The sequence below is a fragment of the Monomorium pharaonis genome, chromosome 2 (assembly GCF_013373865.1).
Source record: "Monomorium pharaonis isolate MP-MQ-018 chromosome 2, ASM1337386v2, whole genome shotgun sequence".
In the NCBI taxonomy this organism is placed as follows: Eukaryota; Metazoa; Arthropoda; class Insecta; order Hymenoptera; family Formicidae; genus Monomorium; species Monomorium pharaonis.
In genome coordinates this window covers 16,344,843-16,359,161 of record NC_050468.1, presented here as the reverse complement: position 1 = coordinate 16,359,161, position 14,319 = coordinate 16,344,843, and the positions used below count along the sequence as shown (strand labels likewise).

At 30.2% G+C, this 14,319-nt stretch overlaps 3 protein-coding genes across 3 annotated transcripts in view; 1 reads left to right on the top strand and 2 right to left on the bottom strand.

Annotated features, from left to right (window-relative positions):
• Positions 1-826, bottom strand: part of LOC105837721 (repressed by EFG1 protein 1) — a 59,607-nt gene extending 58,781 nt beyond the window's left edge. Inside the window, exons 1-2 of the mRNA XM_036282490.1 lie at positions 691-826; positions 310-371 (exon numbers count right to left, since the gene is read on the bottom strand). Of these exons, the coding sequence (XP_036138383.1) occupies positions 310-326 (17 nt within the window). The 5' untranslated portion in view covers positions 327-371; positions 691-826. The remainder of the gene's footprint in view (positions 1-309; positions 372-690) is intronic.
• Positions 827-1,093: 267 nt separating this feature from the next.
• On the top strand, positions 1,094-2,246 carry LOC105832619 (protein LLP homolog). Its single transcript, XM_012673736.3, has 2 exons — positions 1,094-1,394; positions 1,884-2,246. Exons 1-2 carry the CDS (start codon positions 1,235-1,237, stop codon positions 2,168-2,170), a joined length of 447 nt encoding a protein of 148 aa, XP_012529190.1. The 5' UTR covers positions 1,094-1,234; the 3' UTR covers positions 2,171-2,246.
• A 664-nt stretch (positions 2,247-2,910) lies between these two features.
• LOC105832621 overlaps positions 2,911-14,319 on the bottom strand; it is a 36,535-nt gene continuing 25,126 nt past the window's right edge. The window contains 6 exon segments of the mRNA XM_012673737.3: positions 2,911-3,641; positions 3,644-3,770; positions 4,560-4,667; positions 4,730-4,803; positions 5,380-5,466; positions 5,549-5,674. Of these exon segments, the coding sequence (XP_012529191.2) occupies positions 3,601-3,641; positions 3,644-3,770; positions 4,560-4,667; positions 4,730-4,803; positions 5,380-5,466; positions 5,549-5,674 (563 nt within the window). The 3' untranslated portion in view covers positions 2,911-3,600.

Genomic DNA, 14,319 nt, shown 5'->3' with positions numbered 1-14,319 from the left:
TTTTTATTCATTTTACTGTAAAAATTAGTAAAGAATCTTTACACTTTCTGTCGCAATATTTACACACAAAATAAAATAAATCAATAATTGTTCACATTTTTTTTTGCAGAGCGCTTTTACATATCATCACTATAAAACGAATTATCACCAACTGTCAAACTGACTGCAAAATTCAACGTTAAAAAGAAATCATGTGCGCTATCTCACTCGTTCTATAGCTCTCTCTCTCTCTCTCAGTCTCTCGATTGGCTCAAAGAGCAGTCGCCATGTTAGTGACTGCGCAAACTAATATAAACGCGTATATCTTACCTAAATGAAATGATCATTGTGGATTCATCTTGATGAACACACTGAGGTCTGAACACTAAATACTGAAATTGACAAAATTTGTTAAATTATTAGAATGTTTAATAAATTTTTATTATCATTATATTTAAGAAAAAAAATTTTAATATTTCTTAAAAGTTTTTTATCCTTCGTTCATATTATCTTTGCTCTTCAATATCAAAATACTTAATTAAAAAATAGTACATTTTAATACTATTATATTAATCATGTTTTACAAACATGCTTTACATCTTTACAAGCATTTACACTTTAGAGATATAGCATGGAACAGAACCAAAGAATCATATGCATATTAGCACGGAAAAGACTCAGATAATTTAGTTGTATACATTATCCACGGACCTTGATGCTGTGCTGCGATCCCGAGACACTCACACACTATCGCGCTCCCATCTATCCGTGCATGAGCCGTACGCTTTTCTACGATCTACATAACCTACATTCGGCCGACTCGGTACTACTCAACCCGGCCGTAGATCACGTAGGTCGTAGCCGAGCGCGCGACTGCTCATGGATAGACACAGTTAGACCAAGGGTGTGTTCGAGAAAACGCTATTAGCGCTATCAGCATCAGTTTATCCTTGTTCTACTTTTAATCAGTAATGAAGATGGACTGATGCTGGTAGCGCTAATAGCGTCTCCCCGAACGCACCCACAGGTCCTACAGTCATATTGTCGAAAATCGAAGAAGAGGGGGTAAACGCCAGCTTTTCTTCGATCGCATGAAATTGCACCTTTACTTGAGACGGTCTCGACTATGGATACCAGCCTTTATGTCAATGGTTAACAGTGAAACATAACCTATAATTGAAACTTAACCTTTCTCACTAAATTGCGTGCATTCTGGGATTCTGGTGTGTCCATGTGTATAACGCACGTGTGAAAAATGGCTAAATCTTTGCGCAGTAAATGGAAAAGGAAATGCAGAGCGATCAAGAGAGAACGTTATGCGGTAAAAGAATTAGATAGATTAAAGAAAACTCTTGGTATTGATGATAATGCGTCCAAAGATATCGAGATGACTGAAATCACGGAAATTGCTACAGGTGAGATCCGCACTAATGCACATTAATAATTTATCTAAACTTTTTGTAATAATATTCTATATACGAGGTGTTTATTAAGTACTTTAAAAGATTTTAAAGAGTGATTTTTCACATTAATTCACATTAATAATCAAGATAAAAATTTGAATATAATTATGTGTTTAAAACGATTTAGTTTCAAAGATACAGAGTGTCAAAATTGAAGGGAAAAAATGTATGGTCTCAAAAAAAAGTCTTTATATCCTTTAAACATACACAAAATTTTCGTCAAAATAATCTGAACAGTTTTGAAAATTTTTTTAAAAAACAAATTTTTCTTTAACTATATATACCTTGTATCTTTGAAATTTAATCCAGTATAAACATATAGTCATATAAAGTTTTTGCCTTGAATTACTGTGAAGATACATCTCTTAAAATCTTTTATTTAACAATTACTCTATTATGGTGTAACACTTTCTTATATTGTTTTATTTCTAATATTTATAGTTGTCAATGCTGAAAAAGTAAAAGAAGATATGAAGGCTAAGCGAATTGAAACTTCAGAGTCTAAGATCGAGACAAATGAATCAATGGAAGTAGATGGTGTTAGAATATATAATAAAAAAACATTGCGAGATCAATATGGTAATTATCCTGTATGGATGAACCATAGGAAGATAGTCAAACACAAGAAAGGCAGAGCAAAGATGCAGAAAGCAAGCAAGAAGACAGGCAAGAGACTTACCAGACGACAGAAGAGAGCAATTAAGGAAGGAAAATCAAATTCTTCATAATTTGTCAAATTAATTTTTAAATAGTATGACTATTACTTTTTCTTTTTATGAAAATAAAAATTAATGAAAGAAAGAATAACTTGTTTTTGAAATATTTTAAACAAGTATTGTACCATCAGAGAGCTGGATTTCTCATTTAGCAAGCATTGTGCATATAAAATGTTTGTAAACATTTTTTATTATGTGTTCGCAAATTGTCATTTTTTGGACTCTATTCGCCATTTGTTATCTATGAAACAGATGTTTATTTGTTTTACATATAAATTATTTGTGACTGAAGTTAAATACATATTTATTCAGAAAAGTTTCTGTTAATATATGATTCTTAGGCCGGTATTCATAGTCGGATCTTATATTTAAGATCATCTTAAGTACTGTCTTAAGATGCTATCAGCCAATCACAGAGCCGTATTAGCATCTTAAGACATTGCTTGAGACGATCTTGAAATAAGATTCGACTATGAATACCAGTGTTAGTTGATTAATATCTTCTTAAATTAACTATAATGTTTTAGATTTTATGTATGATTTAATCTACTCATAGTAACAATAAATTCAGAAGATTGCTTATACATATAAACACATATAAGTTACGATTATTAGCCACAAAAATTCTTATTAATACTACTTATTAATATTTTTATTCTTGATGCCTGGAAACTTTCTTTCTGATGGTAATATTCGAACCAATATAAATTGGCATATGCAATATATATATACATATATACTGCAAGTATTGTTTATTCTTCATCATTAATTTCAATAAACTTACGTCTCTATGTAGTTTTTATTTAAAAAACTGATTTTATCTCTTCAATCTTTTTTTAAACAAATATTATAGATTATACCATTAATTATACTGATTAGTTTATATAAATATATATTAGTATGTTATACAATGTTATACAATTGCTTCCACCTTTAAAATCTAAATTAATATAACAATACAAAAGCAGAAACTTTATTTTATTATAAAACTGCATACACAAATAATTATAATATTTAAATTGTACTATATTACTATTATTAACTTGAAAATATAACAAATGCTAAATGATGGCAGTGATGCTTCACGACGGACACAACTCCACGTGAATCTTATGACTACTACTGTCAGCACCTTGGGGTGCTGAAGTTCAACTTCAGTTAAACTAAAATGACTAATACCGTTTCGTTGTTTAAAAACCAGTAAAGAAAATTTTTTTTAATGTACATTAATTTCTTTTACATAAATATATCTCTAATTTAAAGGTATTATTTGTCATCTCCACATATTCTAAGAATGTAAAAAGTTCTTGATAAAAGTATTACCACTACTATTAAAATAGTGGTAATGCTATTTACTACTAATGTGAGAGTACAATAGTATAGTATTACTACTGTTCGTTATTAGTATTAAATTCTATTGATAATAATTTCAGCATGATACTTTAGCAGCACTGAAAGTTTAATAATTCACGATTTATTGGTATCTGCAACGTACTCTCAGACGATTTTCTAATTCAGCAACGCGATTCATCAGGTGATGTATTTTTCTCATTTCTGCCTCATATTGTCTCATTTTGCTCCTCATATCGTATACTTCTTGTTGCATCAATTGCTAGAACAAATAAATGCATAATCCATAAATATTTATTTTACCAATACATAGTGATCTCGATATAACGTCGAGATAAAAAATTAAAAAATATATTAGGCCGAAATTAACGATAATTTTTTTTTAATAAATTAAACAAAAATTATAATACTGAGATCATTTATTCAGTTTAATGTTGAAAACCTTTCTTCTATTATTGTAAAAGTAAAATACATTATTAGTAAGATATGTATATAATAAAAAAGAAATAATTTTTATAATATATACATTTATAAATTTATTAATAATACTATTATTAATAATATTATTAATAAATTTAATACTATTATTTTTCAGATAAATAATAAAACAAAATTTGAAAGAAAATAAATAAATATTGCATCTTCACACACTTATCCATGCCAGAACTGGGACTAACAATAAAGTGTGGCAAACGAGAACTTGTCTCGTGTAAAAATTTGAAAAGGCAACATAATCTAATTATTTTAATTAATATATGCTACTAATAACTATTCACTACGATGACTATATTAAATATCAGTAATTTTATTTTATTTCTTGGTGTGTGTGTGTTTGTGTGTGTGTGTGTGCGTGCGTACGTGTGTGTGTGTGTGAAAAACAGATCAAAAATATTTTTTGTTACCAAAGGCAGATTTTTCCTTTTACATTGAATTTCGAAATATCTAATCCCGGCTCTAATCCATGTACTGAATAATTTCTAATAAGAAAATTTTCTGTCGTATACTATATTAAGATTTATGTATACATAATATTTGAATATTCCTCAAATACCACATTCTCGACGGTTCTCTTCATTTCATTAACACTTTCGACCGCCAGTGTAACTTTGGTGTTCATCTCGGAAGCCTCTGTATCTCTCTTTCTGTTTCTGGCTACTTGCTGAAGAATTAATATATTCTCTCATCAATTATATATCGTACTAATAATCATTTTTAACTTACCTTTTCCAATTTGATCAGTCTCTTTAAGATGACTTCGTAATCTTGGTCATCATCGCTGACCTCATTTTCTGTATCTGCAATTCAACGATATACTGTGTATCTATTATTTTACATATTGATTTTTTAAATAAAACCTATTTTATTATCGTTTTATATTTACTAATATTACTATGATAGTTTTATTTTTAATTAAAAAAATAAAATGTAACAATTTTAAATTCCAAATAGTTTTAAAATAATAATTTTGAAGTAGCAATTTTATTTTTCCTCTTCTTTTAAAAAAGCCGTGTAAGATATTTTATTGTGGACTGTTTTCCGCAATGCTGATTGGTTCTCTTGTTGCGCTTACTTCGTCTTGCGAGAGTAACTATCATTGGGATTGAATTTCAACAGCTGTCAAATTTGTATAGATGATTATCTATACAATTATCGTTGCAATTTGTTTTTAAAAGTACAAGATAAAAAGTTAAATAACGCACGCAAAGCGCGCGTCTGTAGCATCTAGTTTCTATAAACAATTTAATATAATTATCTAAAACTCTTTCATATAATTGTTTAAATCTAATTAAACTAAATCTTAAAAATATTAACATTATTTTTTTATATTTTTAAATAAAAAATATAAACTTATAAAATTGAATCATGCATACCATGAAAAGTTGTCGGATCCTTTGTTACTGACACATCATGAAAATCAGTCTGCAAATCGCGTGCTTCAAAAGCACTTTCGTCTGTGTCTGGAAAAAAATAAATCTAATTTTACAACTCTCTCCGTACTTTGAAAAAGTTTGTCTTAATTTTCAAATTTTGTAAATTCACCATTTTTTCGACAAGAGTGGCTATCCTGTTGAAGTTGAAATCCGACTCTACAATGACATCGATATCTACCAGGAAGATTTGTGCAAAGTTGTCCGCATGGTTTTTCTATAACGCATTCATCCACATCTGCATAATAAAGATATACATAGAAAAATATTAACTCTACTGCCAAAAAAGCGATTATTTATTTTTTTTCCTTCTAATAAGCAATGGTTATTTTTAACAAAAATATTTTCTCTCCTGATAATAATCTTAAAATATACTTATCACTTAGAAAAACTAATATAATATAGAAAAAAGAATTTATATTATACTCTTTTGAAAAATGTTATAAAACTGAATTGAAGAAAAATTAATGTAATAAGTAAATTAAATTATTTTAACATAATATCTTTGGAGTATTAAATTACTTCATTAAATAAGTATTCAGAATATATTTTGAATAAATTTAATATTTATGACTTTATGATAAATATGCAAATATATGTATTGCGGATATATAAACTTGAGTTATTTGAAATAATTAATATTTATTTTATTGAAATATACACACTTTCATAGGTTTAGAAGATTAACATTAAAAAATCCATATTCTGATTTTAGTAAATAATTAAATTTTTGGAGCAAACAAGAGCAGTAAATTTTTTTCACATGTCGACTGCGCTTAACTTAACGCTGAAAATGCTTGCAAGTGTCATTTGTTCTTGTTTAATACCTATTTAATACACAACAAGGATCAGATAGTTCTGCGGTCATTGCAAGTGTTAATACACGCGCGCGCGTGTGTATGTGTGTGTGTGTGTGTTATATACACATATATGTATATATTGTACATAAATACACATCCAGTATACCGTTTTAAGATTAAAAGAAAATTAAAAAATGAAAAACTGCTTTCTTTTTGTACAAGAATAAATTTTTCTATGTGCCGATATTCATTTTTATACAGTATCAAAATCGATGGATTTTCTTACCAAATAAAATTGATGTTTTAAATGATTTCTAATTAAAGAAAATAAGTTAAAAATTTTTATAAATTAAATTTTAGAGAGAAAATATAATTAACAAAACTATGTGTTGCTTAATTTTTATATAAAAAAAACAATACGTAATTAAAATCTTAGCTAATATATACGTTAAAATTTTTTAAATAATATAAAACATTCCATTTTTTTACAAAACTTATTATTAAAAAATTTTTACTTTTTCTTAGCGCTTCATTAAAATTGTAATATTAAATTACTGGATAATATAACTAAATACAGTTCATTTTAAGTAATGGCGTGTGAACATCACTTCGTTTGAAGTATAAAGAACGTTTAATCGAATGTTTAATTGCTTGGTTACGAGTGCCTTCTTGTACCTGGTATCGTCAGACATACGTAATTAAATCGACATAGAGCTTCTCGATAGCATTACGTGAGCTAACTACAGCACAATACGTATTGCGGTGTCCTGCATGTCCTGCTCGATCAGTCGGTGGCAATCACATTACATGTGTTACGTCCGGCAGACTCCACGATTTCCCTTCGTCAGAGGAACAAATAATTTTACAAAAGAAATTCCGTTTCAACGGTCTCCGATAATTTTTATGTGTCTAGGATTAGTCTGTTAGAAACGTAATAACAAACATAGATGGACGAAACGACCAAGTAGATAATTCCGACTCCTTTGAATATTGAGTCAACAAATAATAAATTCTGAAGATAGAAATTCAAAAAACAACCATGGGATCTAAGCAAAGTTTCACGTTTGCTCACAAAAAAAATGAGCAATCTAAACATAAGCAAAAAATAAATAACCGTTTCCTCCATCTGCAACCCATACCGTAGCGCGTCTAGCACAATAGAAAAAATTATTTATCTCTTAAACCCAAAGGGAAGATAACCTACGCGATAGGTCGGATCCCTTCGATAAAATTGAAAGAATGTGGGAGGAAACAGAGAAACTTTCGACAGATTACTTAACGTATGATTGGGCAAAAAGGAAAAACTATTTCTCCAATAAGAAAACTTAGAATTCACCCACCACACAATCCTGAAAAAGAATCCTACCAATTAGAATATTTGAACCACCTATCTCTGGATCCTCCCCTTGTAAGACTCTATATATATATAATACCAAATCTTGAAGGGAGTCAGTTGTTTTTTATACCAGTTAGTAATAGTAGGCAATAGTAGTCAGTAATGAAAGTACCAGTAATAAGAGTTTAGCAGTCAGTAATAGATAGTCAGTAATAGTAATGGAGAGTAAAGTTTTAGAGTTACGTTTTTAGAGTTAGTTAGTTAGTTAGTAATCATGTAGAATCAGTGCGCAAGTAGACTTTAGTGCCGTTCCATCCGGGCAAGAAATCTATTCGATTCCGACAAATTTGCTCGAGAACCAACAATGAGTAAGTCCCACAATCATAATTTCTCTGGTTTTTACGTTATTCATGGTAACATCTTCCTTCCATTTTAATTCTTTAAGACACCCTCCTATTATTTATAAATAATTCTCTCTTAGAGTTTTTCGTCCCCCTTCTTTACTCGGTTTGCGGATGCGAGCCTGGCAGCTCGAGAGTCCGACCGGTCGTTCCGGTGCGCGGATTCAGAGACGGTCATTCGAGAGTCCGACCGGCCGTTCCGGTGCGCGGATTCAGAGACTGTTGCTCGAGAATCCGACCGGCCGTTCCGGTGCGCGGATTCAGAGGCTGTTGCTCGAGAGTCCGACCGGGCGTTCCGGTATGCGAATTCCGCCCTTAGTGTTCGAGAGTCCAAACAACAATTCACGGTTTTAATTTTCAAGAGTCTGCACTTTCCTAACCTTCTCTCTCCGAATTACTTAAGATATAATGTAACTCACAAACAAAAAGCTGCCCATTAGTTTTACACTTCCGAAATTTATATTAATAACCTTTGTGTTTTTTTTTATTTTATTAATAACCCTTTGTTAAACTTTTAAAACTTTTGTAAACTCAATCGAAAATCTATTTTTATAACCCTTTGCGTATTTTTAAACATTGTAAACTCTTGCGAAATTTATTTAGAACCATTCTTATAATTTAATCTTTATAAATTCATAGCCAACAAATTATGTTAAATCACGACTTCAGCGCTTATTTGTATTTCTTTATATTTTCATTTTTATTTGTTATTAGAATAAATACTTTTGTTAATTTTATGTGAAACTTTATCATTTATTTTAATTAACAACGACCTCGTCTATCCCGAACAAAGACTGCACCTGGTCTGATCCCGAGTTAAAGCGATTCAATTCGTTGACTCGAAACTTGGACCGACGAACGTACGACTCGAAACGGGTTATAGCGGGCCTATCGGCACGTTGACCTATATTTTTGAGTCATAAAAAGTGCGTTCGACCCGAGGCACATACCCTCCTTAAACTGTGTGCCTACGGGAATTCTACACGTTTTGTTACGTTCTTCCCTGCCTTACCTGTTCTCCCTGAGATATCCTTCCTACCGAATAAAGAGTAAAATCCCATAAGGCTGGACGTAACAGAACAATTAAAATTTTTGGGGGCTCGTCCGGGATCAATAGGTGTTGTCTTTGAGAAGGAATAAGATGAGGTCAATTTTGAAATAATGCTGAAGTCGATAATTTATATAAAATCATTTTAGAAAATTAAATCCAGACAATATCCAACTATATGCTTTCGTTCCTAATAAATAATTCCCTGAATTAATTATTTCCTTTTTTCAGTAGACAAATTTGCATGTGAAAATTGCATCAAACTGAACTCTTATTAATATGTATATTTTTGACAACCTTGAAAGAGTAATGATTCAGTCAGTGCACGAAACTAGATATATTTATGAGCGTAAACAAATTAAAATAATATCGAATTCAAATTTTTTTGCTATATTGTAATTCATTGTGATGGTCATTCCTTTATTTAACGGCCAAAATATATAATCAAATTTTACCGGAAAAAGGGGTAAAATCTATCCCGGCTGTAGAGGTCAAATTTTAATTTACACAAAATTAGTAGAACAAAAGAATTATAAGCAAAGTGCGTGTTATCCAAAATGAAAATTTCGATAACTCGCCCAAATAACAAAATATTTAGAGCTAAATAACGGTTTATCTAAAAACTTTTTACAAAGAAAACTAGGTTGCATTTATAAAAAAAAAAAACATTATCTTCGTAAATCGAGTAAAAATCACGCAAACAGTAAAACTATCATATAAAATTTCAAAAATGTTCTTTTCCTCAAAATATTAAAACGTCGTGAATGAATGTTTTATTAAAAAATTAAAGTTAAAAATTAAACCAGAAATAAAAAAATTTTAGACGCTTGAATAACCATAGCCGATATCTCGTAAATAGAAAGAGAGCTTCGCACAATGGCATATTTACGACCAGGACAGAATGATATTTCAGGTAGAAATCAAAGTATTAACCGGTTATGGGAAAATTGCCAGTTCTGTTATAAGAAGGGGCATTTAGCCTCTAATTGTAGAACGCAAATCCAATGTCAAATTTGTAAAATCCACGGGCATGCAGCCGACAAGTGTTACTTCCGCGATGCTCAATCTCAACAACCCGTTAATGTAGTACAAGAAAATTACGTCATTTGCCAGTTATGTTCTAAACCCGGTCACCATGCTAAATTTTGTAAAATTTATAAAACTAATGAACAAAATAAGCCTTACGTAATCTGTCAATGGTGTGATAAACCGGGTCACACGGCTAATAATTGTTGGAAAAAGCAAAATAAACAGTATAACATAAATAAAAAATCAAAAATTGCATGCCAAATTTGTTATAACTTTGGGCATATAGCTAAAGATTGTCGATCTAAATTAGAGCAAACCGCAGTATCTGTAGATTCATTATTCTGTCACTATTGTAAAAAACGAGGGCATCTTCTTAAGAAATGTAAACTACGTATCACAAGTAATAATTATATGAATGAGCCGGAAAACTCCGATGGCTTCTTCGAAGTCAGGTATACAATTGGGGACCGAACGAGTTCCACATCCATGGGCGTCACAGAAAATGTTAACCAAAATGCTTGGGAACCCCGACCCGTAATGATAAACCTCGACAAACACAGTCGTCCGCCTACTGTTCAGATAAAAATTTGTGAATCAACTTCTCCTATAACTTTCGCGTTAGATACAGGTTATGAAATAAATTTAATTAAAGAAAATTTTGTGCCCAAAAATAAAACAATCAATTACGACAACATATTAGAATTAAATGGTATTTACGATTATCCAACTTACACTCTAGGAGAAATTAATTTACTTCTTTACGGAAAGGAAATAACTTTTCACATTGTAACTAACGACTTTCCGATCTTACAACCAAGTATATTAGGCAATGATTTTTTTTATCAAACTTCCGCAAGAATAAATTATGCAAAAAGACATTTAGACGTTTTTGGAATTAATCTACCCTTCTTTTCACCTGAAATGATTATAGTAGCACCGCGATTAAAATCACCATTTTATATTAGAGTAGAGAACCCTGAAATAAGAATCGGGGATATACCTAGATTAAAAATAGCGCATGGAATTTATGCGATAGAAACTCTAGCGGAAGTTAGCTCAGGAAAGGCGTATATAGATGTTGTAAGTAACTTGGACGAAGAAATAGAAGTCCAGGTACCAACCCTACGTCTTAGATCTTTCTCAATTGTTGATCAAGAAGTCTCTAATAAAATTAATGAGGAAGAAATAAAAGAAAATATTAACAATAAAGATAAAACGAACAACAATTGTAACGTAAATTTGAAAAACGATGAAGACAAAATTATAAATGAAAATAAAAACATAATAGAAGAAGAGAATAAAACAATAAATAAAGAAATTCAGATGTTAAATAAAAAAGAAGGGATAATTGAAAACAAATCCAAAGACGAAATTGAAATTAAAGAAAAAGATAAACATACACTAACACAAAAAAATAAAAATTTGAAGGAAAAATCTATTCTAGAACAAAAATCAGGCTCCTATGCCTCTCCCGAAGTTCTAGATTCCCGAATTGGAGGGGGAAATTACCAAACCCCTCGTGAATTAAGTAGTGATCCAAAAGTCCTTGGAAATGAGGATTTCCATATCTCTCCTGGATTGCCCAGAGATCCAAGAATTCTTGAGGAGGGAAGTTACCAAACCTCTCTTGAATTGACCAGAGATCCAAAAATCCATGAGGGAGGAGATTTTCAAACATTCCTCGGGCTGCCCAGGGATCCAGAAATCCTTGGAGGGGGAAGTTACCAAACCTCTCCTGTTTTAATTGATGATCCAGAAATCCTTGGAGGGGGAAGTTACCAAACCCCTCGTAAATCAATAAATAATTCTGAAATCTTAAAGGGAAAGGAATATCAAATCCCCCTTAAAAATTATGATACAATAAAGGAAGATCTCCAAAATTCTATAATGTATTCTTCAGTCGATTGCAAGGAGGGAAGCAACCAAACCTCACTATGTAACACGACACGATTTTTCTTAAAGGAATCAAAAACAAAGAGCTCCTTAGTTTATCTAAAAAAATTAAAATTCCCAAGAATTGGAATAAATATAAAAAATAAATATAATAAAAATAACATTTCTCATATTGCTATCAAAGAGCCTATAAGAAGAACTAAGTTTTATAATGCAAGAAAATTATATGATTCCAAGAAGAAAAATAAACCACTTTTAAAAATCCTTGTATCAATGCAAGTCCAATCACAGAAGATAATAGAAAAATTCATGCGAAGAAGAAAATCGAAACATAAAGAAGAAATAAACGGCAATGAAATTAATGACGATGAAATTCTTAACTTTAATGATCCGGAAAATGCGAAATTAATTTCCACGATACTGAAGGACTCCAATGAAAAGGACGAAGGCTACGAAGACTTCAACTTCTCTGATGAAAAAATGGAAGATTCATTATCTAACGATGTATCTGTTAAGAACTCTAACCAAATGTTATCTACATACGAGGAAATGTATCAACCGCTAAAATTACAAATTAAAGAGAAGATCTCAGTCCATGAGTCTCTTAAATCTAACAAAATACAATTTCAAGACCGAAGAAATTATAAATTTATTACTATTTTATACTACATTATTAGTATGATTACTACATTGTTATACGTTTATCATTACATTTGTCAACATTTGTCAAAATTATTCAAGAGCTTGAAGAAATATAAATACGAACCTGAGGAAATCGAGGACAGAAATGATCCCCCGGACAAAGGATACCTTACCTACGATGAAGACATAAAAGACAAGAAACAACTAGATTCGCAAGAACAAAAAATTAAAATTGAAGATAGAAATGATCCTCCAGACAAAATAAATGATATTAAGGATGATGGAAGAACACGCGACAAGGACGAAGAACTAAAAAAGGATAAACAAAACCAAATTCTAAGCAAGTTACGAATAAATCCTCCACTAGTAATATACAACTATTTAAAAATATTACAATCAATATCCACAATCTGTTAATATTATAAAAAATAATATACGCACTTCAACTATATCGACGAGAAATCTTTAGATCCCAGCCTATGGAAAAAAAACAACAAGATTCTAATTCCAAGTTTTCTTACATTAAATAAACTAAAAATAAAATTTAAAAAATTGTACAGCCTACTCATCAGCAAGAGATAACAAAAGGCTACAAATTGACAATATTTGGAATCCTTAAAAAGCCTCTAAAACCATGAAAATATTTTGCAAAATAATAAGTTATATTACCTCACTTTCAAATCACATGCTGCGACATGTATCTCTATCCATTTAATGGATCCTTGAATCACATGCTACGTCATGTAGGAAAATTTATACACTACATCCTTCTTCATCATTTCTAAACAATTATCCCGCCACACAAAAAGGAACCCGAGAAGAATAAATACGAATCCTTAGGAAAAAAGGGGACAATAAATGCAACAATAATCTAAGCTCAAGCATCATGGCGAGAGCGAAGACAAACAAATAATTATTGGCTGGAATCAAGATAAAAGACATCCAGCACATCACAAAGGATAGCAGCCTATGAAATATAAATTTATAGTAGATAAGGAATAGATAATTGTAAAATTCTTTAATAATGTCAATTGTTAGTTTTATTCTTATAATACCTTTATTTTCGCGACAAAAATAACATATAATTTTAGCTTATAATTGAAAGAATAACAAATAGAATAATAATTACGTAACCAAGATTGAATAAAAAAAAAAATATATATATATAGATAAAAAAAAACTAAGAATCTTTAATATTTTTTTTTTAAATTAAAAATATTCCTAAAATTTGTAAAAGAAAAATAATTGTGTTAAAGAATCAATATATTCAAAGGTTTTAACTAAGCTACAAGCTTTAACTCAATATTCAATCTTGTTTATAAGCCTAATAAAATCTTAGTTTGATAAGATTCTATAATCTAAGTAATCGTTATTATTGCGTCAAAACAAAATATTCCGTTTAGAAATTTCGCGTGACAAGTCGAATGAATGATATACAATAATTGTCCACGCTGCAATTGCGTCTTTTCTTCATATATAAACCAAGTTAAATTATAAAACGAAGTAGAAAAATAACCAAGAAATATAATATAACTTAAGCGAATCAGACATTAATGAATATTGGAATTCATATTTAAGATACCTTTTCTCTCTATCAATATTTTCATCGACATTAAAGTTACATATATTAATAATTTTATATCTTCATTGTTTTATACTAAACATTAATTTAAGGTTCAAATTTATATTGCATATCTGAATAAGATATAATGTTACGAAAACTTGTTACATAAC

Bases quoted from the DNA above. Each gene is read 5' to 3' on its own strand.
- LOC105832619 (XM_012673736.3), top strand. From the start codon at position 1,235: ATGGCTAAATCTTTGCGCAGTAAATGGAAAAGGAAATGCAGAGCGATC. The intron at 1,395-1,883 runs GTGAGATCCGCA...TAATATTTATAG, and splicing joins AATCACGGAAATTGCTACAG to TTGTCAATGCTGAAAAAGTA.